The sequence below is a fragment of the Thermobia domestica genome, chromosome 10, assembly GCF_964235325.1.
Source record: "Thermobia domestica chromosome 10, izTheDome1.hap1.1, whole genome shotgun sequence".
NCBI lineage: Eukaryota > Metazoa > Arthropoda > Insecta > Zygentoma > Lepismatidae > Thermobia > Thermobia domestica.
Genome location: NC_137463.1, coordinates 11,452,578 through 11,480,099, shown reverse-complemented (window position 1 = coordinate 11,480,099; position 27,522 = coordinate 11,452,578). Strand labels below are relative to the sequence as shown.

Below are 27,522 nucleotides of genomic sequence, written 5' to 3'. Positions count from 1 at the left end.
AAGTCGAGTTAAACTTCGTAGACGAAGATTTTTCGAAAAATCATGTTTCGGCATCGTATTTTCTCAGTCTTGAGCTTTCAAATAGGTAACAAAGTATACAGATAACATTTCATGGCCATAGCAATATGTCAAAGTGAAGATATGCGAAATCATATATTAATTTATAATTTTAATATAGTTCGTTAATCTCTGCAGTATTTCAGAAAAGTGAAAAGGTCAGGTGGAAACTAATGAACGCTTTTAGGGTACGAAATAGATGGCAGCACAGACTAATTTAAGGAAACATACCTATTATTATTAATCATTACTTTTAATCATTTTTTTTTTCCCTACATAAAAGCTTGTAAGTTTTTTTTTTGTTTGTTTTTATTCAGGTAGACGTATTTTTGTAAAAGTAAGGTATTCTTCATGAAAATTGCCAGCTCTCTTTGAAGAGGTCATCCATCACTTTTCGTTTCTCTGTTGAGAGCCTTTCACATATATCTACTGGAATGTATGTGACAGAATCATAATTTACTGTGTAAGTATTACTAATTATTTTACAAATACATAATACTAAATTGATCAATAGCACTGAATATATTAATAGCACTTGTGCAACATTTCCGGCAATGTAACATCGCTTTCATCAGACCCAAGGCCGGCCCTAGGCAATTTGCCGCCTCGTGCAATGGCATCATTTTTTCCCTCCTTTTCTCCAGAAAGAACAAATCTTAAAAGCCACGATTTTAAGTATTCTACACTATAAATAGAATCTCGTGTCTGTTTTTCTTTAAATAATAATCTATTATGTTAGTGAAAGATAAAGCAAACACACCTGCAAATGCAAAGGAAAGATGACAATTCTTTTCATAAAATTCAATATCGAGCTTCAATCTCAATATATTAGTCTGCAATTCCAGTGCAACCAGCACTTTTATCTTTATTTTTTTATTTTCCTGCTTCATCTGTTAATTAAAAAAAAAAAAAAAAAAAAAAACTTGTTTTCACCTTCAATAAGGATAAAGACAAGATTAGTTTTCATATCAAAACCGTGATAACCAAATGGAACAGGTGTTCACTACTGTTCGAGGATTGAGTTCTTGATTTTGGCAACAATCAAACAATTCGTGCTGGAATTTTTGATCATTTGCTTTAGCACTGTCCATGTGACCTTAAACTAATGCGACCTAAACATGATTTATGAATGTAGTATTCAAATAAAAAGTCAACTTAGTAAATTTAACTACCATCATCATGAAGTTTGTTTCCAACAAGAAATATTTATTTTAAATACTAATGACAGATTTTGCCACCCGTGCAAATTCACATGTTGTACATATGGTAGTGTCGGTCCTGATCAGACACATCATGAAAGATCAGTCCAAGAGAAAATAAATATAAACAGAAAGTGAAATGAAGACACGCCCACTCCTCCCAGAAGCAATCAAGTTTTCCCTTCACATTTTACATCCATCTGTATTTAGTGCCTTGGTCACTTTTGTTTCATTAGTACTGTCGAATATTCTTAAGGTATAATGAATAATATACATAATACTGAGTTATTATTTCTTTTTGTAGTTGCCATATTAGTTGACATGTATAACCTGGTTTTGAAACAACTTTTGTCAGTAAATTAACGTAGTGTCGTAATTAGTAATTTATAGTCACATATTAACAGTAAGTGAATAAGGTAGAGGTATGTTTCTTTCTTTCTTTCTTTCTTTCTTTCTTTGTTTTCAGTATTTTAAACTTACCGTAGTAGCAAATAAGATCTTCTTATGAAAGTAGTATAACATTTTTGTTTAATATACTCAAGGTACTTTTTGTTGCCAAGTTTTTTAGCTTGTCGCGTAGTACTGTCGCACTGTCAGTGTTTCCGGAGAAGGTTAAATGTTAATGTCCAGTACAATAGATTCTCAACTATCCGGCTCAGCTTAAAAGGAAAAAAAAAAAAATGTCTATTCGACTGAACAAATCCATAACTATGCGACTTTGGTAAGGCATTGGAAGCAAAAATTTGACGAGGAAAATCTTTTCCCACATTGGAAAAAGTTGAAGGCGATTGAGGTAGCGGTGTATTAAATTAGTCAGCAGGAAGAACCAACGCCAGCTGATACCTGCAATAACATATAAAGAGTGAGAAAGTGAGTGACTGGACCGGAACTCGAACCCAGGATCTTCGGCATACCGTGCCGATGCGTCAACCACTACGTTACCCAATCTTCTTCCCAGAACAGACGCTTCCCCACTGCTGGAGAGCACCGACGTTAGGCTATATTAAAATTGGTATAACCTTTATTAAAAATCTATACCGTATACGCTCGCGTAATGTCCGTTTTTTACTAAAATCGCAGTGCCAAAATGCAGGTGCGGACATTACGCGGGTCGTTCAAAAAACGCGCTATTTTCAGTCACTTTTTTTTTTTTCGAAGTAAATTTCATTCAAGGGTTGGATTCAAAGGATTGACTCGAAACCCATAAAGAATATGTAGCAAGTATATAAATTATTTTATTTAGCTTAAAATTATATTTTACACAAAATAAAATCACCCACAATTATTTTGTATAATTTATTCTAAATTTTTAAATAGATTGTTTGATGCCAGAAGTACGAAAATTGGTACCGTATTTAAAATACCACAAGACGTATCTTAGATTTTCAAGCTGTGATTTTTAGGGTGCGGATATTACGCGGGTCACTTTTTTTTTTCATATATATATATATATATATATATATATATATATATATATATATATATATATATATATATATATATATATATATATATATATATATCAAGTTGGGGTGCGGACATTACGCGAGCGTATACGGTAATTATACCTGTTTGAGATCCTTTACTATATTGTGTGCTGAGCGACTCACTTGAATTTTATTTATTTATTATTATATGTTCAGTCTCAGATGATTTAAATTTTGATTTTATTAGCATTATTTTTGACTTCTTTGAAACATTAATTTCTGTTAAACTTATATATAAACCAACAAGTAAATGTTAGAATAGGGGAGGAATTGATAGAGGAGAGTACAATTGAAGGGAAGTTGGACAGGAACTGTTTCTCGCCTATATTATTTAAAAGAGCCTACAACATGAAGACGGCATTTCAGTACGAGGTAGAATGATGAGGTGTATACGGTTTGCAGATGATATGGCGCTTGTTACAGGATCTGAAGAAAAAAATCAATAAGATGTTAGAAAGGCAAAAGCCATGGTGATTCGAACGAAGAGGTCGGAGTCATTTTTTAAAAATTTCTTATTGCTAATGATTAGCAATCTAAAGTTTTCCTTTTATTTTCCCATTAAATGTAGTTTTATTTTTTTACTCGTATTCGGTGTTATTTTTCGCGGAGAAATAATTCTGCGTGGCGCATTAAAAAAAAAAAGAAAAACTTTGAGACATACCATAACCAAGAATCAATACAGGTATCCGACTAATGGATATGAACTTTATCACGATTTTCCTTGAATTCTCAGGGAAAATGTGGATAAGTGCTTCGTCTAAAATCACTTTTAAAGTTTTTCAGTTTCACACAGTGGGCGAAGTGAGACGGTATGCGGTGGTATGCCATACCGCCTCTGGTTTTTCAGTGACGAAGGCATACCGTCTCTGGTTGTTCAATGATTAAAACATACCATCACTGGAAAGTAGATGCTAAATACCTTAATAAATCAATTTTATGCACAGTAATTGACGAATAGTTTTACACGTAAAAGGTTTTATTTCTTATATGGAAAAGTTGACAACACGGCCTTTTTCTTATCTTTTTCCTACCTTTTGTTTTAAAATGAGGTGTCTGCAAAGAAGTCACCTAGTTTATATTTCGATGTGCAATACTGAATTTTTTGTTTGTCATGTATGTGTGTGTCTTCTTGCCTTAATGCATATAAATGTGTTTTGAGCACGGACAAGATTAGGAGTTGCCTACTGTGGGAGCGGACCTTCCAGGTGTTTCGAATACTCGACAGTCGAATGGGAGACCGGGAGTTTTTTCTCGCAGGAAATTATCATCCTCATTCGTTTTTTGAGCATTTTCGTGTATAATTCTCTGTAATACAACATAAGGGGATATTTTTTTTTCAGAAAGTTGGAGGGGATAAAAAAGTCTCTTCATGTCCCCTTTTCCGCGTTACTACAGAGAAGCTCTCCAATGGTTTTCAGTCATTATGTAAATATAATTGCAATCTTTTACACAACATACCCTCACTGCATTTCAACATTTAGGTAGCCGGTATGTCAAGTCAAAATCGTAATAAAACATACCGCCTCTGTTTTTTCACTTCGAACACTGGTTTGACACATTTAATATTTTGTGCAGTTCACTTACAAACAGAAAATATATATATTCTCGTCCCTATTCACAACTCCACAAACAAACATTCAGAAGCATAAATTCCATTAAAAAAAAAAATACTTGGTTCAGATGAACACATTTTTGTATGCTTACTTCGTACTGAATATGCAGTTTCTTTTCTGTCCACACTTCTCGAAAGATAAAGTTGTTAGTGCTTCCGCAATTTATTCTTCTCTTGGTTAAAATTAGATTTTAACAGAATAATGATATTTCGCTATTTTATTCTTGTATTAGATAAAAATTAGGTGTTATTCTGACAAATTGCCCACATTCGTTCTGTATTTCGCGATTCAAATACAGCAAGAATCTACCTTCAGTGTTTCTAAACATATTCGCTAGGTTTATGAGACCGTTCGGAAAGTAACTTCGGAAACACCAAAGTAGGTAAGAATAATTTATTATGTACACTCATGTCCAAAATTATTGTCGCATGTCTATAAATATGTTGTTGTAGGAATATAATTTGATAACGAATTCGTCCGGTATTTCTTACAATGTTAGTACGTGTATAATTGGCAAAGACATGTATGTGACAATGAAAATTTCATGTCAAAAGAGTAGTAATTAAGAACAATAAAAACAAAAATAAAACTTTCTTGTCCATTTAGCAACATTTTGTTTTACTCACTCTAATTTTCGTATTTATAATTCTATTCCTGTGAAATTTGCCATAAATATACATTTCCCGATTATACACATAGTATCAGTATTAGAAGTACCCTGCAAAATTATTATCAAATTATATCTTACAAGAAATCAGTTATAGATATGCTACAATCATTTTGGACATGAGTGTACATCTGAAAACAACTTCTTTGCTCTATTTTTCAACCTAGTTTCCATAAATATTCAAGCACTTATCATATCTCTGTACTAGCTTAGAAATTCCATCCGCATAAATATCTCCCGCCTGTGCCTTGAGTCAGCCTGGACAGCATCTTTCAGCTCCTCAATATCACCACAGCGCTGAGGTCCCAGCCACTTCTTCATATGCATGAAGAGATAATAATATTATCACAATTTGTGAAAACTCATCGGAAAGCTCTGAGATTGTGAAATGTCGATTTTCACGAACTTTTCCAATCAATTTTCTGAATGAGTTTATCAGTGACCATTGATGGCCTGCCACTCCTCTCTTCGTCATGAATGTTTGTTCGTCCACTTTTAAATGAACGAACCCATTCACGAACAACTCCTTCACTCATTACGCTTGGTCTACACACCACACAAAGTTCCCGATGAATAGCTGCTGCCAAACATTGTTTTGCCGTAAGAAAACGTATAAAAGCTCGCACCTCGCACTTGGTTGGGTTTTCTATTGCAGCACACGTTTTGAGACGATATAAAAATGGAACTAGTGATCAGACAACCTTCATTCTACCACGGCTGGATGCAGACTGATCTACCGTACACATCTGGGCAAAGATGGTAGCACTGCCCCCACTACTTCACGCACAGTGACCAATCGGAGGTCACTTTCCGAACACGCCTCGTATTTTGCTTTCCGCAACTTTTCGTTGTTATCGTTGAAACGAAAAATTCAGGCCCTTACTATTGATATATTTTCTTAATGTAAGGTGAAAATGTCTTCAAGTGGCACTTTCTGATCTTTCAACAGAAATTTTGTGTGGAAGAGTGTGGGGGAAAAGGGGAAGAAAGAGTGTTGAGGGAATTCTGTAGTAGCAGTCAATGTGTTAATAAATTTAAACATTGAGGCGTTGTACAACTAAGTAAAATGAATTAAAACACTTGTTGAAGTAGAGACTTCTTGGATATGTCACAATGTCAGGGTACAGTCGTGCTGAGAAAAGTAAACCCCACTTTCAGAAACTTTGTTGTACCTTTTTTAATCTTTGGATGAGATTGCACTGAACAAAGCTGTAGTCATTCTGCAAACGGTATATCAAAACACAATATCTGCGTATACCGGTGGTTTCAAAAGAAAAGTGAGTGCTCGATTAGTTTCCAAAGCGACTGTACACCTAGAAGTGCGGAGCCCCCTCGTTACTCTGTAGTTAGCGTATGCATCTTTGGCGTGGAAGACCCGGATTCGGTTTCCGGCAGGGGTTCATGTGGTTCGGATGCCTGTTAGGCTGTAGATCCAAGTCTCATATAGCCTCTGTGCTGAAGGGGATGCTAAATTTCAAGTCAACCTAAAAATGCAATGCTCTTATGTCGTTCTTACAGGTTACGAAAATTTCACGCTATAAGTTGAGTTGATTTGATTTTGAGTTTAACGTCCCTTTCAGCAGCAAGGCTATATGAGATGGGGACTACTGATTAACGTGGAATCCCAACCACATGAGCTCCCGCCGGGAATCGAACCCGGGTCTCCCACGCCAAAGGTGCGTACGCTGACCTCTTAGCCACGAAGGAGCTCGCCATAAGTTGAATTTAGGTGACGGAGTATGTCCTAAGTCGTTTTTAGTTTGTCAGTTTGTATTTAAGAAGTGTTATATTTCTGTCTAATCAAATATATTAAAGTTATTTACATTTGCAGCATCGCCGAGCAATTTGATGCCGTGAGTAGCTGCCATACGTCCTCAAACAGTTGTTTTGAAACCAAGAAGTCTTTCGAAAACACGGAAAATTCACTTGCGAAGATGATGAAACATCAGCAACAGAAGAAGTCACCAAAGAAGACCGACGATCTGGAGTGTCCGAGTTCGACTCTGGATGACGTTCCACGAACTACTAGTTCGAAAACTAAAAGTGAAACCGGTAAAAAGAGACGGAAACTCTATTCCATGGGATTTCATAACTTCGAAGCTGACAATACGCGTGTTGAAGTCGTAGACATTAAGTTGGACGAAAGTGTTGACGCTAAATGTGACAATAATGAGACACAAATGAACTTAAATCATCCTGGTATTGAAATTGTTGAAAAGAGAACATCCACATCGCGGAATAAGAAGAAGACAAATGACGCTGCGAATATTGAAAGTAACCGAAAGAGTGAGTATAAATGGAATAAACAGAAAAGTAAGCGCGAATCGGGCTCGGAAATTGTTAAGGACCAAAATCTCATTGCTTCGGAAGAAACTTTCCAACAAGAAAACGTAGACGCTCTAAATTCTGCCAGTGAAGTGTATGTCTTTTATAATATGGAAGAAGAGTTACAAAAAGAGGAAGAAATGCAACAGTGTGAAGAAGTAGACAGAGAATTTGAGAAATTAAATCAAAGTGAGAAGAAAATAAAGAAACGTAATAGAAAGGACACAGAAGTGAAAGATGACTACGGAAGGAAGACCAAGAAAAGTGAACTTTCTGAGGAGCAGAACGAAATTAGCTTGAAACATTCTCCACAACGTTGGGCTAGGAATCATGAATCTCCTTCGGAGGAAACATCATCACCCTCCAAACGTAATTTGAAACAGAAATCGAAAAAGACGACACGTTCATCAGTCCATTTTAATGATATCTTAGAACCGAGACAGGATGATGATGCAAAAAAATGGTACGATAATGAAGAAGAAATCTGCTCAGAATCGAAGGAAAATATCGATAACCAAAATGCAGATATAAGTTCTCCCTTACGCAAGAAACGGAAAAGAAAAGCTTCAAAGGATTTGAATGAAGTATCGGAAACCGGAAACAACCAGAACAGCGAAGAAAACATCGCCATGTGTGAGAATCAAAGCGAACTACACACAATTCCGAAAAAGAAAAGGAAACATTCGAAAGAGTTAAACAAGGAAAGTGATTCAGCGAATCTTGATTCAGAATCAACCAATCCTTTTGCCACGTCATTAAAAGCTGTAAAGGAGAAGAAGAACAAGAAGAGAAATCGTTCAAAGGATTCGGATAAGGAAATTGACTCGGCAAATTGTGAATCAGAATTTATCAATACTGTTGCTGCGTCATTAAAGACAGAAAACGAAAGGAAGAAACGCTCAAAGAATTCGAGTAAAGAAATTGATTCTGTAACGTGTGAGGCAGAATCAGCCAACATGTCATTGAAATCAGTAAACAAAAAGAATCGTTCAAAGGACTCAAATAAAGAAATTGATTCGGTGAATTGTGAGGCAGAATCAGGCAACACTTTGGCTGTGTCATTGAAAACGGAGAAGAAAAAGAAAGGGCAAAAATATTCGAAAATTTTGGATGAGATTTCGATAAAAGAGAAAGATAAAGTGGCTGAAGGATCATCAGAAAACAAACATGTTAACCAAAGTCAAGTACATGAGACTGAAGGTGATTCAGAGTTGAAGGTAGACGATGCTATTCAACGTATGTTGAGTCAAATGAAACAGAGTTTGTTTACTGAAGTGAAAGAACCTACCAAGAAATCGAAGAAGAAAAAGAAGAAAAAAGATAAATCTAAAGGCGAAGAGGAAAAATCTGTTCCATCCGAGAAAAAGAAAAGTGAAAATGCGCCCCAAGATTTGTTAGCGGTAAAATTAGATTTTCAGAAACAAATTAAAGAACCGGAAACTGAAAAAGGTGAAATATCGCAGAAGAAGAAACGTAGTACGAAAAGTAAGAAGAGTAAAGATGACGTATGCTTAGCTTCAAATATTAGAGCAGCAGAATGCAGTAAGAAACAAGAAAATAAAGATTCTAGTCAAGCCGTCGTTACTGATTCAGGTAAGAGTAATGAACCTACTGATGTCATACAGAATTATAAAGAAATTCTTGATGATTCAGAATATAGAAGTATGAAACAATTTTTGTGTAATCTCGGGAGGAAATTTGGCATACAGTTAAACGATGCTGAACAAGAATTTATGATGAAAACAATATTTCGTATGTTTGAAGGTGAACTAAAGAAGAATGGAACGGAAGAGCTCGAGAGAAGTAGCGATAAATCTAATACGAAGACTAAGAAAGAAAAAGGGAACACCAAAGACAAGAAAGCCGTAGCTTTTAATACGAAAACATCAGAATCTAGTAAGGACCAAGAAAATGAACATACTTTCAAGGAAGGACAAAGTACCAATCAGCAGGTGCAGACAGTACAAAGTGATGTACTATCTGCATTGAATCGTGATGAATCTGTACTAGATTTCAGTAACAAGAAGAAGAAACCAAAGAATGAAGCTAAGAAATTACGAAAAAGAAGTAACAGTAATGGAAAGGAATCCTTACAAAAGTTGAAAACATCCAAAAGTGTAACTGAAAATCAAAATATTGATAAAGGACATTTGTCGGATTCTACGGATGAAGACGCAGCCACAAGTGATTCTTCAAAAAAGCAACACACTTCAATTGCAAGAACGAAACCGTCTCCATTAAAGACAGGAGTAGCGAAACAGTTAAACAAGAAACAAAATCGTGTACCGACGTCTGACGTCCCTAGACAATCTTCCAAAGTACCTGATCAAGTGTTCAGTAGTAGTAGTGATAGTGAAAGTGAATTAGACCGAAATACAGTGACAACCGTGCAAGGTACTGCTAATTCTCCACGTAAATTTGTTCCTGACAAGAAATTTAGTGAAAATGTGGATCAGAAAGTGTTACAGATGGGTGAAAAACAAGAACGAAAAGTAGAAACTTCTAGTTCAGATGAATCAAACAAAATTCCTTCAAACTTACAAGTTTCAGAATGTGAAATCAATACCAGACAAATGCATGAAGATCGTAAACAGTCTGAGAATACTGATAATGACGCGAACCGACAAATAACGTCCAAAAATAGCAGTGAATCAAAGTCCAAAAAAGATAAACATAAGAAACACAAAAAGAAATCAAATAAAGATAAAACTACGAAGGCAAGTGATACGAAAATCGGAAAGAGTCGAAAACAGAAAGAAAAGAAAATAGAGAAGCAGAAAGAGAAGAAATCCAAAAAGAAGATAAATTTGCAAGAACTTCAAATGAAACTACTTGGTAAAGTTATGAAGGATGTGAAAGTTTAATAAAACAGCGAAAATTATAAATTTGGACAAGTGACTGCCTATTTTATTCATAGTTGTAAGTTGCAAAAAAATGTTTTGCAAATTTTAACACATTTTAAACGAAACAGACACGCTCTTTCAAGTTGAGATATTCAACTGAACACAAGTCTAGTGCCATAGACTGCAAAATCAGTGAAATTTTTATTATTTTGTCAAAAATATGTTTTAGTATATTTTTACCCCTTTATATAGTAAAAGTAGAAAGATATACGAGGGGCATTCAATAAGTTATCTACCTAGACAGGAAGGAATGCAGATACTCTCACCTGGTCATCACTGTTTTTCGATGTAGTCCCCATGGAGGTCTTATGCACCGTCGCTACTTTGTGGCCAGCGAAAAAATCCCAGAGAAAATACCGTCGTGGTCATGGTCTGCAAACCACTGGGAAACAGCCTGTTGGACCTCGTTGTCCGACGAAAAACGTTGTCCCCGCAGGTGTTTCTTCAAGTCTCGGAAGAAGACATAGTCACTAGTGAGAAACTTGTTGACCGAGCGGTGATCCAACTTCTGCAAATCCATTGTTCGCGGCGTCACATAAACATTTGCTACGCGACGTAACACAAACATTCTCCTCACAGCCACTGCGTTGCTCCGACTGACCTCAATTTGCGCAGCGAGGTTCCCCACAGTGCCCTTGGTATGCGTGTCAGCCGTCATTATGCTCCGCTCCTCCCTTTCTGTCTGGTAGATGACTTACTAGACTTTTTTTTAAAAAAATAAAAATTACAAGTCAATTTCTAGAGCTGTATTCCAGCTTGTACTTAAGTTTATGTACCTCATCAAAGACTGATATTGTTTCAGTTTATGCAATGCACTGAAAAAAGTGAAGGAGCTAAAAAAAACTCTTTGAAGAATTGTTATGCATGGACTATAAAAATACCTACATTTTTATGTAATTAAGTTTTTATAGACTGCCGTTTTACAGTGTATTTGTGTGCGATACTTTTAAAGATTTTAAAGCTAGTTAAAATTCATATTTCTATACGAAGCTGTACCGATTCAGCCCCGGTACAGGCAGAAAGTTGTCCATATTTGTAGATATAATGTTGTGAAATGCAGTCTCTTGACATTAAATTTCAGAAAAAAAGAAAAAAAAAAAACTAATTTTACACATTTGGTCGGTAATAACTAAAGAGTTTTATTTTCCAGAATAATGTGTTCTGCATGTAATTCCAATGAAAGTATTATATAGATTTTTGTGAAGAATTGTATACGTAAATATTTTTTTCTTACAACTTCCTATTCGTATTTAAAATTTGAAAAATCTTACTGTATAAGTAACTGGACTTACGTAATTAAAAACTATTACTACAATTCTAATAGATCTTAGAAAGAGAAGGAATTCTCGAATGAGCAGCTTATTCCACAGAAAATAATAATTTTGAATGAAATGTAGAAACATTGGTCACATTTTTCTTAACTAAATGAAATGACTAACTTACAGTGCAAATATGCTTACTTCAGCGAAAACATTTCGAACCCTGTTGCAGCTTTCATCCGCAATCCTTCTAAGTAATAATAATAATAATAATATCGATGAATTCAGTCAACTCACAAATCTATGGTTCCTTAGTGTTAAATAAAATATATATTATATGGACTGCTTAGGGGCCAAGTGGTGAGACTTCAAAACTGAAATTTTCCAGATGTTGAACTTCAAAATTAAAATTCCAGAACTCCAGAAAAATTTCAGTTTTGGAGTTACAACATATGGCATCCGAGCGGTCCATATGTTGACCAATATGCTGTAAATGTATCATAAAAACTATGAAACCAAAACATATGTAATAATTTAGCCTATATCAAAGCATCACTTCAATCCATTTACCTTTTTTTTTTTTTCGTTTTTAACTTTAGTCTGTACTCTTGCGAGAATATATATATATCGAGTGTTTCAAAACAACACCGACAACGTTTGCGAGGTGATTCCTAGCATCATGATAAGACGAAAAGTATAGACCAACTTGAGTGCACAAATGCTTCCTTTCGGAGTTATAGGCTGCCGAAAACATTGGATAATGAAGTTTAAAGATCCATAACTCCAAACCTACGGGACCTACCGTAGTCGGGTCAAGACTTCACTTAGAAACTATTATGTCTGGTATTCAAAAATACATGTTTCAGAATCCTAAGGTACTTATGTAACATTTTTTATAAAGGGAGTTGGGCTACGAGCGTATAATTTGAAGTACTCACCAACTACCTCAATAAAAATTGTTGCGGAAGTACCTTAGGTTTCTGAAACATGGATATTTGGATAAGTCACATACTAGTTCCTAAATAAAGTCTTGACCCGACAACGGTAGGTCCCGTAGTTTTGGAGCTATGGATCTTTAAACTTCATTATCCAATGTTTTTGGCAGCCTATAACTCCGAAAGGAAGCGTTTGTGCACCCAGGTTGGTCTATACTTTTCGTCTTATCTTGGTGTAAGGCAGCGTTTCCCAACCGCTGTGCCGCGGCACACTGATGTGCCGCGAATGGACCGCTGGTGTGCCGCGAGGAAATTGAAACAAAATTATTAATTCTATAGTAACCAAATTGCAAAACAAAGGCAACAAATGTATATTTTTGTATTTACTTTACTATGAATTTCTACCATGGAAAAAATACCGTAATTCTAATATATTATTCTACATCTATTACTGTGTAGCAGACAGTATTTTGGCTCGTACACGTTTCCACAGTTAGCTGCTATGTTACGCTTCAATTGAGAGTTATACTAACACCGAGAAACGGAAGCACTTGTACGGTACGCGTCAAGTGAACGTTCGTAGAACACTCATTCGCACGTGAATGACAGAACAACATTTTGTTCAACAGATGTGTTTTGACTTCGACGCATCTCAAGCTGTGTGATTGCAATAATATGCACCGGTTTTGGTTAAAACAGCAAAGTTAAAAGTACAAGACATTTGTTTGTTCGTTCGTTATGTAGTGATCTTCGCTCTTAGTGAAAAGTTGGATACAGTTTTCAAAAAAGAAAACGTATTTTTAAAAATCTGAGTTCTATATTTCATTGCAATTGTTTTCTATTTTAAAATTAGAATAAAAAAATATGCAAAATGAATTAGCATAGGGGAAAACCAGTGATCGAGCTTTCATCTCTGTGAGGAGATCAGTAATCACAGAAAAAAATTACCATGGTATTTTATATTTGCAAATAATAATAATAATAATAATAATAATAATAATAATAATAATAATAATAATAATAATAATAATAATAATAATAATAATAATAATAATAATAATAATATCTATGAGTGTGCCGCGAGAATTCAAGTTACACCCTAGTGTGCCGCAAGGTGAAAAAGGTTGGGAAACGCTGGTGTAAGGAATCGTCTCCCGAACGTTGTCGGTGTTGTTTTGAAACACCTTTATATATATATATATATATATATATATAGGCTGTTACAAAAATGTATTACAATATTTTGGGAACAGATTCCTCACAAAATAAGAAAAAAAGTTCATAATGGACCTATGCTCAAAAGTGGATAGTTTCGAAGTTATAGGGTGCTGAAAACGTGAAACAAATGAACTTCAAAAGTTCGTAGCTCCATTACTGTGGGACCTATCGTAGTCGGGTCAAGACATCACTGAGGAACTGATGTGTGAACTACCCAAATATCCATAGTACTTGCAAACAGCCTCTCTAAAAATGATTGTGAAAGTTTCAGAAGTTTTGAAAGATTGATATTTGGATAGTTGACATATTGGTTCCTCAGTGATGTCTTGACCCAACTACGATCGGTCCTAGAGTAGTGGAACCATGGACCTTTAAAGTTCATTTTCTCACGTTTCCGACACCCTATAACTACAAAAGTATGCACTTCCGACCACACGTCCATATGAACGTTTCTTTCTTATTTTAATGTGAGGAATTTATTCTCAAAATCTTGTGACAAATTTTTTTAACACCCCTGTATATATATATATAGTTAGTAAACGTAACGCTTTTTCCTTACACTTTACATAATAAATAAATAAATACAAATATTCAAGAAAGTAAGTGAAAGTAAGTTGTTCGAAAACTGTGTATTATTTTCTGCAACAGTATGTACAGTGTATCTTGATCTGGTAATATTTTACCAACCAGCCAGTACAAATAGTTTATTCGACGGTTCAAAAACGCTTTTTGGCTCTACTGATTGACATGTTTATTCACAGTTGTTTCTAATCACTTTCGTGACTAGAAATTTTCCTCGGAAAGTCGTTAAAATCATTGTACCTGATTGTTAATAGATATGAAAATGTTTATATAGAAATGAGTGTATGGGTGTGTAAACTGTTGTGTAATGGATGGTGTAAATACACCATAGCTGTGAAATTAAACTTGTGAACATTAGTGTTTTAAGGTCTTATGTCAGTTTTAATCTTTTTTCCCATATTAGAGGTGTGCGTATTGTGTATTAGATTCTTATTTTGTAAAGCGTTTCTCTTTTATAGTTTTATTGTAAGCTGAGTGGTCATTTTTTATTAGAAACCGGAACAATTGAATCCTCTTGTGAATTTAGAACAGCATAGGAAAAGGCCATTTACAAATGTATCGTTACTTCATACGCACCGTCAGAATTGTTGAAATTTATTGTCGCGAGCAAATTGATGGGCACAAAACAACTTTAGTCTGGTGCAGTATTTCTGATGCTTTCATTAGTTCCTACTAATATACGTGGATTTTCCAGAATGTAAAAAACGTTTTGTTGTGAAACAAGTGATGAATGAAGAAAGAAGTATTGGATACAAGAGCCTAATTACAAGTACTTATTAGAGCGCGATACTAGTTTCTCTGTGGAGCTTATCACGACTGAGGTATATCTTGAACCAGTTGTCGGTACATCTAATACAATTTGAGGAAGGTCGTGATATGGTGCAGGGGTATATTGACATGTAAATATGTGTAAGAAAAAAAATACAATCTCGTGACGTCTGGTACGATTTTGGAATGCCAGAAAGATTCGTCTATTGACATTCGTGGGCACGTTGCAACGAAATCAAGGGAACATCCTTTGTTGAAAAATTATATTCAATTTAGCGACCTTGAAAGCATCATTACGGTGTAATTGAAGTTTGATTGTGTCATTTTCAATAAAACATGCCTCACTGAAAAAACCTCATGGGCGCAACCTGCGTCCTGAAACCCACTTGTGAGCAATCCCTTGTAACACAGCACCCATTTGGATGCTTCATAATTAATACTTCGTTCGATAATTTGTACTTTTTTCTACCCTATCTGATGAATTGTTTACTCGAAAATGTTTGTAGTGTGTGTGATTGTATTTTCATTATATCCTGTCAAGTATATTATAATGCTTTCGCTAAATGCATCATCAGATTGGGGAAGGTAATAACCGTATTTACCCGACCATAGAACACCCCCATTATGAAGAAGCTTCTTGAGAATTATTTTTAACAAATTCTGAGTAACCAAAATTACGAAGTATTTTATTGATACGAAATATCTTAAGATGCACCACAAAAAAGTCAACATTACCAGTTGTAAACTTACGCTTATTATTGGTTGCCCAATTATGGTAAGAAAAGAACAAAATCTAGTAAAATACGGTGCTATAAAAAGAAACAAATATGATATTTACGATATATGCAATTTTATTTTCACAACTTTTTTTTAAAGTACTTAAAATCAAAACCACAATGACTACAACAATGGGGGTATATTTCAACGTTCGGTATTAACCTATTACACAACGAAAAATATTAATATCTCAACTACCAAAGCTTAATCTGCGAATGTAAGATGACTTCCTGTTTCTCAGATGACGAATTTGAAGAAAGAAAAAATTGTCTTATAATCGGATAAACACGGCAAGTTGAAAGAAAGAAAAAAGAAAAAAATAAGGAACAAAACAGAACATAGCATTATGTAATTTTTCTGCTTTCATTTATTACTTATCTTCATCAAAGTGACAACACTATCGTCGGACTACATTTCAAGATGGTGTATACCATGACGGTTCACAGCTGTTTGTCTATTCTTTTCTTTTTGGATCAAAAGATTCAATATATTTCAGATAAAAATTTTCTTGTAGGCCTTATATCCGGAGAACTACATATAGTGTAGCCAAACCCAAACTATCACTTAACTCAGTATGATGTGCTTATTCCGTAAAAAATTCGAAAACTCGATTTAGGGGCCCTTCAAAAAATTTTGTGGCCCCTGATCCAAAAACTAATTTTTGGCCAAGATCGCAATCTTTTGATCCATTTTTTGGATCATTCCTAAAATTCTTGTTCATTTCTTCTGATAAAGCGTTTAGAGAAGTGCATATAGTATACTCCTGTTAGTTTGTGTGATAATGGTTTCATTATTTTATGGTAATTTGTTTATTCGTATAACACTAAAGAAGGTACATTAATGCCCTACAAGCGAAGAAAGAGAAAGAAAAGAAAAACCTAGATAATAGCTATGAATACAGAAAATAACCTAGATAATACAGAAAAATAACTATGAAACATGTAATAACTGATGTAGTAGACTTTGTAAAGGTACAATTTTATGTTGGATTGGCAACACTGTTAATCTAGCGGTATTGTAAAGTGTCAAAATTTCCACATGTTGATATTTGCATTGTTCAAAATTTTAGCGGCTTTAGTGTATTAATTTAAAAAGTACAAAGGCGTTTCAACGTAAATGGTCCATCCTGTATATAATATGTCATTGTTTATACAGAGTGTCTTAAAAGTCCCCTGACATAGGGTTACTCTGTTATTATCAGAGCTACAACAAAATGGAAGAGGGGAAATCGTCTCGAAATATGATGTTTTCAATCTAAAGTGAAGGATTTTTTTTTTTTTTTTTTTTAAATCTGACAAGCCGTTTGGGCTTTATGTGCCCAAATGAAAATGCAACGTTGCCATTTACCTGTACCCACAACATAAGTGAATGAAGTTATTGTTTGAAATGGGGGATGGCCATCGACATGTTAGCGTAAAAGACAGTGACTTCATTCACTTATATTGTGGGTCCAGGTAAATGGCAACGTTGCATTTTCATTTGACATTGGTCGCATGAAGAGTGTACAGCCCAAACGGCTCGTCCGATTTAAAAAGTTCCTTCACTTTAAATTGAAAATATCATATTTCGAGACGATTTCTTCTCTTCCATTTTGTTGTAATTCTCATAATAAAAGAGTTACTTTATGTCAGGGGACTTCTGAGACACCCTGTATGTACGTCTGAATGTATCGTCAATTGCAAATTTACTTTGCGAAAAGAATTGTATCTTAATAAAAGACACATGATTAGTACGTACGCAACAGGTTTTTAGTTGTATATCATCATGAATCTGTTCAATTATTCGAGTGTGTCATTTGAAGGAAAGAAATATTCCACTTTTGTCAATATCTATCATTCAATGGCGTAATAACACAAATTTAAAGAAACAAAATATTTTGGCCAGCAGGAAGTTTTGTTTTATTTTCAGAAAATCAGCTAAATTGAATGTTCCCCTTCAAATGACACGTTCATTTAAATGTTGCTGTTCCTAATACGATGACCACTCAGTATAATGGTTTTTAATTTCACTATATACAGTATATCTATATTGTTTTATATTCCACTTTTTTAAAAACAGTTCTGTTAGGTGTTATATAATAAAGTGACACGGCATGAAGTTGTATGTATGTGCTTGTAAAGTTTGATTGAGAAATACATTTAATAAGATTCTAGTTTTATTTACAGACTTTCTTTTTATTTGTAAACGTATATTGACATTCTTAATTGAACCAGCAGCGTGAAGAAGGGAATAACTCCAACATACTCAGCCTCTGGAAGGAACTCAATTTTAAAACTGACTGAAAAAAAAAAAAAAATCAATCGTATTTATTTATTTAAGTATGGCGTGGTCCCGGGTTCGATTTCCAGCCGGTGCTTCCCAATTTTCGGAGTCCACCCAGCGTCGTAAGGCAAACTGGGGAGACACGTGAATGAAAGTCGTGACAGCCACTTGGTCTACAAAGCTTCAGATATGTCGGTTAGTGACAGGGCGCTAACCGCAGCGCGCTAACCGGACGTTGTTCAGCCGGTCGCTGACAGATGGCGTTGTAGTGGCTCAGGCCCTGAATTCGCCTGAAAGTAGTTTAGTTTTTATGGCTTACCTCTCTGTATTGTTAAATTATAAAAAGTATTATCCTAAAACACAGCAACATGTAGGAGAAAATACCAGCAGAAAAGAGTCCATCTGTAACATTAAGCTAAACTGTTTTTTTGTTGAAAAAAATATAACCAAGACTTAAATTAACAAAAAGTCGATTACTTACCAATATATCTTCCCGTGGGAAAACTAAATGTTTTCCAGACGTATGGGAAAACAAGCTAGTCCACGTAGTCGCTGCATTACACACTATGTAATTTCACTTCATCTTGAATTATGTACAGTTCGCAGCAAAAAACCTGCAACATGAGCATGTAAGTTTATTGTGAAACGACGAAGTCTTTTGCTCCAAATAAGTATGGAGGAGAGGACGCCGAGGTTTCTCCTGGCGTGATTCATGCCACTTAAACGTTATGTTGATTCCCTGCGTTGTTAGGCGTAGTTTCACAATAAACTTACATGCTCATGTTGCAGTTTTTTTTTTTCTGTGGACTGTACAAGAATATACATTTATACATTTGGCGTTGATTCACGTAAAGTCTTTGCCCAACTGAAAGGTGATACTCATGCTTCCATTCTAATTCCGACATTATGCTCCACTACAAGTCGTAGTACGTCACTCTTATTTGACCTCCAGTTACATGAATTCGATGTCGCATTCACATTATTAGTCCGACATTAAATGTTGTAATATCCTACACGTGTTTGTAAACACAAATGCGTACTTATTTATAAACAAAACCACATACTTTTCTATTACAATTAGTACATGAAGCAGACAGGCATCCTCGTCATAATCTGGTTATGTGACAAGAGGAATACCAGTGCCACCGCTGCCCAGAGGAAGGTATAAAACTCCATTGACAGTTTCGGCCGGTCAATTTCTCTCTCTCAGCTTGCCTGCAGTTTTGTGCCCACCTAGCTTGCCTGGAGCTCTGCGGGACCCCAGCCTCTCTCTGCTTGCCTGGAGCACTGAGAATTCCGAAATCACATTCACTTAGCTTGCTTGGAGCTCTGTGGAATCCTTTCCTTGGCTGCCTGGGCCTAGGGACACCTGTTTTATTCAAACTACTTACTAAACTTTGTATTGGTTTTAGGGCCACACTTACAGTTACTTGGCATTATGTTGTATGTAATAAGAATTTTATAATAAAAGCTTGTGGAAGAAGACTCCCGTGTGCTAAATTGCTGTACTTACTACCTTATCAAGGACAATTTAAAAATATTCATCATTTTTACTTTTGTGCAACGGTAGTGGAGAAGAAAGTATGGTGATCGGGGAGATGGGGGAATCACTCGAGATTTTAACGGATTTACATGTGTCATGGTCCCTACACATCGAAAAAAATATTTGTGTGTGTGTGTTTGTCCTCATACACCCGTCTGTAATGTTACATAGGCCATTCTGTTAACGTCTCTGGACGAAATTTTAAACTTAAGGGGCGGTATTCAGAGAAAATTCGTTAAGCGAAGGTTAGTCACAGACTAGTTAGTAAGCGTACTAACTCTTTACTAAGGAAAGTGCACTTTTTGGTATTCAGAGTCTACTTTTAGTACAACTAAAATGATAATTTGGTTATGATTAACTTATAGAACCCCAATGCATCGGTGAGTAAAATAAATGTGACAACTACGGAAAAGTAGATGAGCGCATGCGTAGTCTGTGAAAATGAAAATACATGAATTACAAATACGAAAAAACGTTGTGTCGCACGCTAAATCGTGGGTAAAAGATTAGACTCTGCTCTAGATTAGTCACATGTGATTAACTTCGTCCAATACTACGTCCTAATCAGAGACTCGGAATACAATTTTGGTAACCATCCGTTAGTCAACCTCGTAATATGGTTTTAATCAGTCATTAAAACGACTCTGCATAAGGCCCAAGGTTTTTAAAAGATCCAGTGGAGATTTCCGATTTTTTTACCCTCCAAAAATAAGGGTAGTTCACTAGGGGAAGAATAGAAATAAAGCTATTTTCTGAAAAATATTGCTCTAAGGATTTTTTCCCCATAAATCAGTATTACTTAAACAGCTCTATAGTATGATCTTAAGTCATGTTTCTGGAAATAAATCCAAAAGGTGTATTTTACTCTTGGGGGTAAGTTATTTTTTTGGACGGTTTTCTCAAAAATTACTCAGACTATTTCGTTCACATTTCATAAATGTTTCATTAATAACACTACAACATGGCGTAAGTCATTTCTAATGAAAAAATTAATAAGAGGCGTTGCGAGTGAGTTCACTATATATATATATATATATAATATACGAAAATGCATATGTTCATATTTCATACATAAATTTTTTCCGTAATAATTGCATCATAACATGCGTCAATTTATGAAATGAGAGAAAGAAAGTTTAGTGTAATGGTCCTTTCTTTCTTTCAAAATGCTACAAAAATCAAATATTAACAGTAATCGTTTAGGTAATCCATCTTTCTTCAGAGATGCAAAAAATGAACGCCCTAAAAGCAATCCAAGCCCGTAATTGGGTATTACATGACTTGACAAATTAAACACAAATGGGGCTTATAAACCACACCTGTTCTTCCGAATATGTTTATATACTACACTCACCTCTTCCAGATGTGTTTATATATCACACATGCATTTCTTACCAGATGTGTTTATATATCATTTCCTTTCTGGCGTGTTTATATACCACAACCATCTTCCAGATGTTTATATACCACATCCACTATCTCCTTCCAGATGTGTTTATATACCATGTTCAGAATTTCCTTCCAAATGTGTTTGTATACCACACTTGGTTTCTCCTTCCAGATGTGTTTATATAACACACTCGTCCTGCTTCCAGATGGTTATATACCATACTTGTCTCCTTCCAATGTTTATGTACCACACTCCCTTCCTTCCAGATGTGTTTATATACCACAACTGCCTCTTTTCAGATGTATATATACCATACCCGAATACAAGTCGGACGTGTTTTTATATTCCACGTCTGTCTCGAAACGGTTAATAAAACTAGTCAGTGCTTTTTAGATGTCTTCATTCTTACTCAGTCCCTCATCTAATCTTATGGATCTTCTAATTGATTTGAAGACGTATTCTTTGACAATGTAAAACAATACAATGACGAAAATTCTTATAACAAAGCTCCTGTCATAACCATAAGTAGTTAAAAAAAAAAAAAAAGAATAACAATTCAACCAGCAGTCTATGGCATCAAGCTGGAGATTGCAAGGTTTGTCTGCTCAGGTAATTGGTGTTACGAATTGTTTGTTCACTATTCATTTCCTTACCATCAATAGCCTAAAAGGTGGGATCCTGGAACGTGAAACAAACTCAAGAAATAAAATAGTTGAACCACCATGTGTTTAAAGTAAGGTTTATTTTTTTCTATTATTATTTGTTCTTAATTTCACTTGGACCTTGTTTTTATGTCATAACACTTAGTCCCTATACGCTGATAGGAGATTAAAATACAACTTTCTTCCCACTACACTAGGGGAGCACGGTGGTTCAGTGGTAGAGCGCTTACATCTGGTGCATGCAGTCCCTGGTTCGATCCCCGGCTAAGTAAGTTTGTGGTAGATAACATCGTGTCCGTGCATTTTGTCGGGATTCCTTCCATCATCATTCCCTTGCCTTAATCACAGTCTCCCTTAACCTAATATGCATAATCGTGGGACGTTAAACTGGAAGATTTCATTTCACTTCCCACCACGCTCACGCACGTGCTCTGATAGACGTGGATTTTGGTGTTCCTCTTTCCACCATCAAACCGCGCTCCCGAAGGTATGAAATGTATGTGAACATGTCTAATTATAGCTTTTATAATTGTTCTACATATTTTAAAACACATCTTCTAGTACTGAGTACGACAGTAAATTTAGATGAATAATTGTAGTTTGCTTGTTGGTCAGGGTTGTGAATGATGTTAGAATTGTAAACGATGACATGGTTGGAAACTGGATGGGTATTTACTATATTTATCCAATAATTTCATATTTATATATAATCCAAGAGCAAATGTAATGTGTAGGAAAAGTATCACAACGCTAACATAATAACGACGGAACTTGAATAATTATGGCAAAAGAAAAAAAAAAAGTGTCTCGCCCGGCTACAGGGTGTATCAAAAAGGATTTTACAACTTTGAAAGCTCTTATTAATTTATTTATTTAGCTTACAGACATGGTTTTGGTGTCATTTTATAGCAAAATACATCCAGGTTTTTTTTAATCTTATACCTAAAGAGGTTTAATGTGGCTTCGATTGGTGATGCAACACATATTTGTCTGAAGTCTCACTTGCTCTACATTGTCTTCAGACATACGGGGACGACCTGAAGATTTGTTGAGTCTTTCCGAACACCCAGTTTCAATAAAAAAAACACTTATGCCACTGATAAATAGTAAGCCTACTTTGTACAAAAATTACGTTGCAAAGTTATCGCAAACTTAGATTCTTCAAAAAAAAAAAAAAAAAAAAAAAAAAAAAAAAAAAAAAAAAGCGCGTTCGGAACCAGTAAAGGCAGTCATCTTTGCTGCATCAATATGAGCTTTCAAAGTTAGGGACGTAATGGAGGGTATACGCGGGTATACGGTGTACACCCACCTCTAATTTTTGGAAACTATTGTATAGCCACCTAAAATTTAGGAAATACGCAAGTATATGCTACATTTGATCCATAATATACTCAGTTCATTGGGATAAAGAACAACTGTTTTTCATTCACTGAACAGCTGGTCGTCAGGCTGTTGCTGCGAATGATGTCAAAATTCTTTTAAAATCTTTGCGTTTTCGGTGTGTGGAAGTTAGTTTTCTGACAATCCTATCTAAAATGGAAAAGAGCACTCTGAACCTGCAGTGTTTTTTTTTTTTTTTCCCTCAAAACGTCACATGTGCTGTCCCTAATTTCTGGAAACTGATCTGTGGTATTATAATAAAATAAAGTCAAGCTCCTGCCAAAGTTTTTCTTGAAAACTCTTGTTTCTAAAGATCAGCGGAAGATAGAGTAGTGAGGAGGGGGGAGGATGAGGAGTAGGACCTACGTTCGTGTAGTAACATTAAAGCTGTTCCATTTTGACATAGCTACAGTTTTCACGCCCTCTTTGATCCAAGTCTGCCGATTGGATACAGTTTGAGCGAGGCAACACGGGATGGAATCAGTTCCATTCTAACCGCGGAAGGGGGTTCAGAAAAATGTAGTCTTTACTTTAGTTCAAGGCTTAAGAGGATATTAAATTAATATATTTGCGCCAAAAAATCGTTGACCTCTACAATAATAAAACACCTGACCTATCGTCAGTCTAGTTTGAAGCATTCTCCGTCGTTCCAAATATCATTAACTACAACAGCGAACCTCGGATTAGTATTAGTAATTGACAAAGAAAGTGACGATTGATTTCGATAAGTACTCCAGCAGCTACTACTAGTAGTTACTTCGCAACCTACTGGGCAAAGAAAGGGAAAGAGCAAAACTAAACATTTTTCTTTGTTGTTTCGTTTTCGTTTAGATAAAAAATATTTGAAAAAAAGAAAAAAAATGTTAACAGGAGGGGGTAGAAAACAAAAGTCAGGAAAGACTTGTAGCATATGAGCGTGTCACAGCAATCTTTGATCATTTCAGTACAGCCGCTACTTCGAAAATGTTTCCGTAGTAATGTTTAAAATTTCTTTGTGGGTTGACGAATTAAGAGTTGCTTAGCAATTTGCAAGGTGTCCAAGAAGATGTTACAGAATTGGTTAAAAAGGGAAACAGAAAATAGCTTTGTAAATTCCGTTGACTTGTATTTATTTCACATTATAAAGGTTGTTATGGCATCTCCAGTTTGATGACGAATATGTCAGAGGGATAACGTCCTTCGTTAAAGGCATTCGAAAGGAGACTACTTGGGGCCTATAAGTTAGGTACTATTCCAACATTTGTCTAGTGCGAATGAAGAAAAGCCTCTCTTAGGATATCTGATCTGCAAGGATTTTTTTACACCTTCTTGACTTATTATTATTATTATTATTATTATTAATATATTATTATTATTATTATTATTATTATTATTATTATTGGAATTTATACCTGTGTGAACGACCCAAGGTTTAAATTTCGCTAGAAACATCTATTCATGCAATTCTACTTTTAAAAACTCGATAGCCAGCTGGTTTCACTGGTCTTTCCAAGCTTTTCTTTTATAGATTAAGTGAATGCTGGAATAGTACACCAGCTTACAAGTCCAGGCAGCGTCTTTTTCAAATTATTTTGTCTAACAGTGTGTTCAAGGCTTAATAATTTAATAAGCAGTGACCAGTGATGAAATACCTTTCAATATCTGAGAAAATGTCTCATCACGGAAATTGTAATCTTCCTAAAAGAGCTAAACTTGCTAGTTTTATTATTTGCTTCCTCAATTTGAATAATAAAAAAAGAGTAAAAAAATTCAGATTTGAATTTAGAGAATGGAAAAAGTTCCCTTTTTTAGTTTACAACTTTTGTTTGTTTTAGGAAAGACTTTTAGGAGAACATCATTTTTTGTCTTTATCTATTTTTCTTTTCTTTCCCAGAGTGTGTATTTATTTTATTTTATTTAACAATCACCAGATACAGTTCAAAAACCATTTTATACTGGCAACATTAATAACAGTGGAAAGGATTTGGGAAGGTATCGGCCATGGCCTGTTTACTAGGTACCATCCTGTCATTTGCCTGGTAGGACTGAGGAAAACTCGTCAGGATGGTCGGCAGCGCAAATCGAATCTACGACCTTCCGAATGCGAAGCCAACGGTCTACCGCTTGAGCCACTTCGCTCTGTAAGATTGTCGTTTGTAACTTTGTTTCTTTTTGAATCTCACCTAACGGGAAACCTAAGTGTCCAATCGAAAGAAATTATTGGACTTAAGTTATAGATGGGTATACCGATACTACCTGACTCTTAACTCTGGCATCAGGGCTTAATTCAACCATAAATTGGCCTCGAATTAGGAGTACAATCACTTCTACAGCCTGAAATATTTAACGCAGAGAGCTAAAGAAGGTCTTAAATTAATCTATAATACTGCAAGTAATCTCTGTTTGATAGGTTAAGTGGTTTGATAACTATTCTCCAAAATGTAAATCTCCATCCGACTTTTTCTTATTATTTCATATACATATCCTGTGTGTTATGCAACCGACACGCGGAGAGAGCCAGTGTGAGTTGTCTATAAGCAAGGATATTTCATAACTTTCCGAACATATGACAAAATGATAATTATAAGGACCGGTTTCTCGTGAGTATAAAATTAAGGAACACTGATTAATAGGGCAACCATAAAGCTTAAAAAGCGTAACAGAATATTTCACCTATGGTTGTTACTTTATCTCTGGTTGTGACAGCTAGTTATGTGTTTGCAAGTTTGGTATTTTTATGAGTATAATAAAGCATAACTTTAATGTTCCAAAATAAAGTATAAATTATAAGGCTTGATTCCTTCATTCGAGAACTGTGTTCTGAATTATTTTCTACAAATGAAAACTTTAAAACTGGCTTCGAAAAAGATAGAAACCACCTGCCAGTTGCTTTTTTGTTAAATATCGTTGCTGTACTAAGGAACATAATTAAGAAAATATTACATCTGTACTATTCGATGACCAATGGTGTGCTCTATTCTAGGAAAAGGGATGGAGGTCTAGGAATTCCTAGAATCCCCAATATTGTATCTTTAGCAATGTGCTAAAAATGGGTCCTAGATGGCAGAATAACTCTGAATCTATTATTAGATCCTTATTTCACTCTAATCGAATCGGTTTCCCTACAGAGGAGAGCCTCCACTTTCCAAATTAAATGGACAGCTAACGTAAAGAAAACAAACCAAACGAAAGTTGAATTGAAGAAGGAATTTGATGATTACAAAAAACTACATTTTCAGGGTAAGGAAATCGATCAATTTGGAGATAACAAAATCTCTAATGTGGTCTTATTTGATAATAGGCTAATGTTGGACTCCAGATTCATCGATTTCCTTAAAATTAGGACAAATAAATTTGGCACAGAAGTTGCTATAACTCAAGCCAAACCAAATGAAAATGTGATATGCCGTCGCTGCAATATTAAAAATGAGACACTAGCCCATACATTATGTGTGTATAGGCAATAAGCATAAAATTATCTTTCGTCAAAATGAAATAACAGAAATTATTAACGACGAATTATTATCAGTACAAAGTTAGTATTGAACCTGTGATTTCTTGCGACAACGAAAATTTTAAACGAGACTTAGTTGCAACAAATGGCGAAGACGCAAAAATAATTGATGTTACGGTACAACTCGAACAAAATGAGTTTGAGAATATTGCAACTAGGGAAAAGAGAATAAACATAATAGGATTAGAAAAAATGTAAAGACAAAAGTAAAAGCCAAGAAAGTTAAACCACACCTGTGTTGTCAGAAAATGCCAAGTTCAAGAGTATGGGGAAAGTAGAAACAGAATTTCACAAATTAAGTCAAAGTCTCATAGATAATTGTGAATCGAATGGGATGAGTTTAATAAAATGTGTAATTTCCCGAACATCTTAAATGTAGCATTTTTCTAAAATACAAGTATGGTTATCTCTGAAATTTACCATACCACTTCTTCTAACACTACTATACCACTTCTTTGCACTACTAATGTTCAAATTTCAATTATCTGCATTTTTTCGTGTTCATAACTTGGAAAGAACACCACTTTCGACTTCGATATAATAAACTTCTGTTGTTTATTTTTCTTTCTTGTTTTCGTGTCTAATTTCAACCTCAAGTGCTGCAATAGGAATTAGGAAACACCCTGTAACAAAGGATGGAGCGTATATCCACCTAAAAAATTAGCATTACATCACTGTACATCCTGTATTAAAAGGGGAAGAAAGTACTATTTCACTAGGATTAGCTTGATTCACAACCTCTTTTGACTCTTAAATAAAAAGATCATGAAAATTTATAACGAACTAGTTCTTATTTCCAAATGCTGAATTTAAAATATATGAGCAAATTCAAGCCTTTAGCACACAAATAATAAGCAATACTTCCTCTAATACAAAAACTAGAAACGATATTTGTTGGTAGCAGGGTTGGTAGTGGCTAAAAGAAACAGCAATGACTTCTCAACATTAAGTCCAAGCGAATTGGGGAAAAAAACTAGATTTTACACGATAGTGTATTTGTAA

General features: G+C 35.0%; 1 protein-coding gene across 1 annotated transcript; it reads left to right on the top strand.

The window, feature by feature from the left end:
* Positions 1-375: 375 nt before the first annotated feature.
* On the top strand, positions 376-17,948 carry LOC145662283 (uncharacterized). Its single transcript, XM_081727683.1, has 2 exons — positions 376-520; positions 6,855-17,948. The coding sequence occupies exon 2, from the start codon at positions 6,958-6,960 to the stop codon at positions 10,210-10,212; it is 3,255 nt and encodes a 1,084-aa protein (XP_081583809.1). The 5' UTR covers positions 376-520; positions 6,855-6,957; the 3' UTR covers positions 10,213-17,948.
* Positions 17,949-27,522: the final 9,574 nt, after the last annotated feature.

Bases quoted from the DNA above. Each gene is read 5' to 3' on its own strand.
- LOC145662283 (XM_081727683.1), top strand. From the start codon at position 6,958: ATGATGAAACATCAGCAACAGAAGAAGTCACCAAAGAAGACCGACGAT.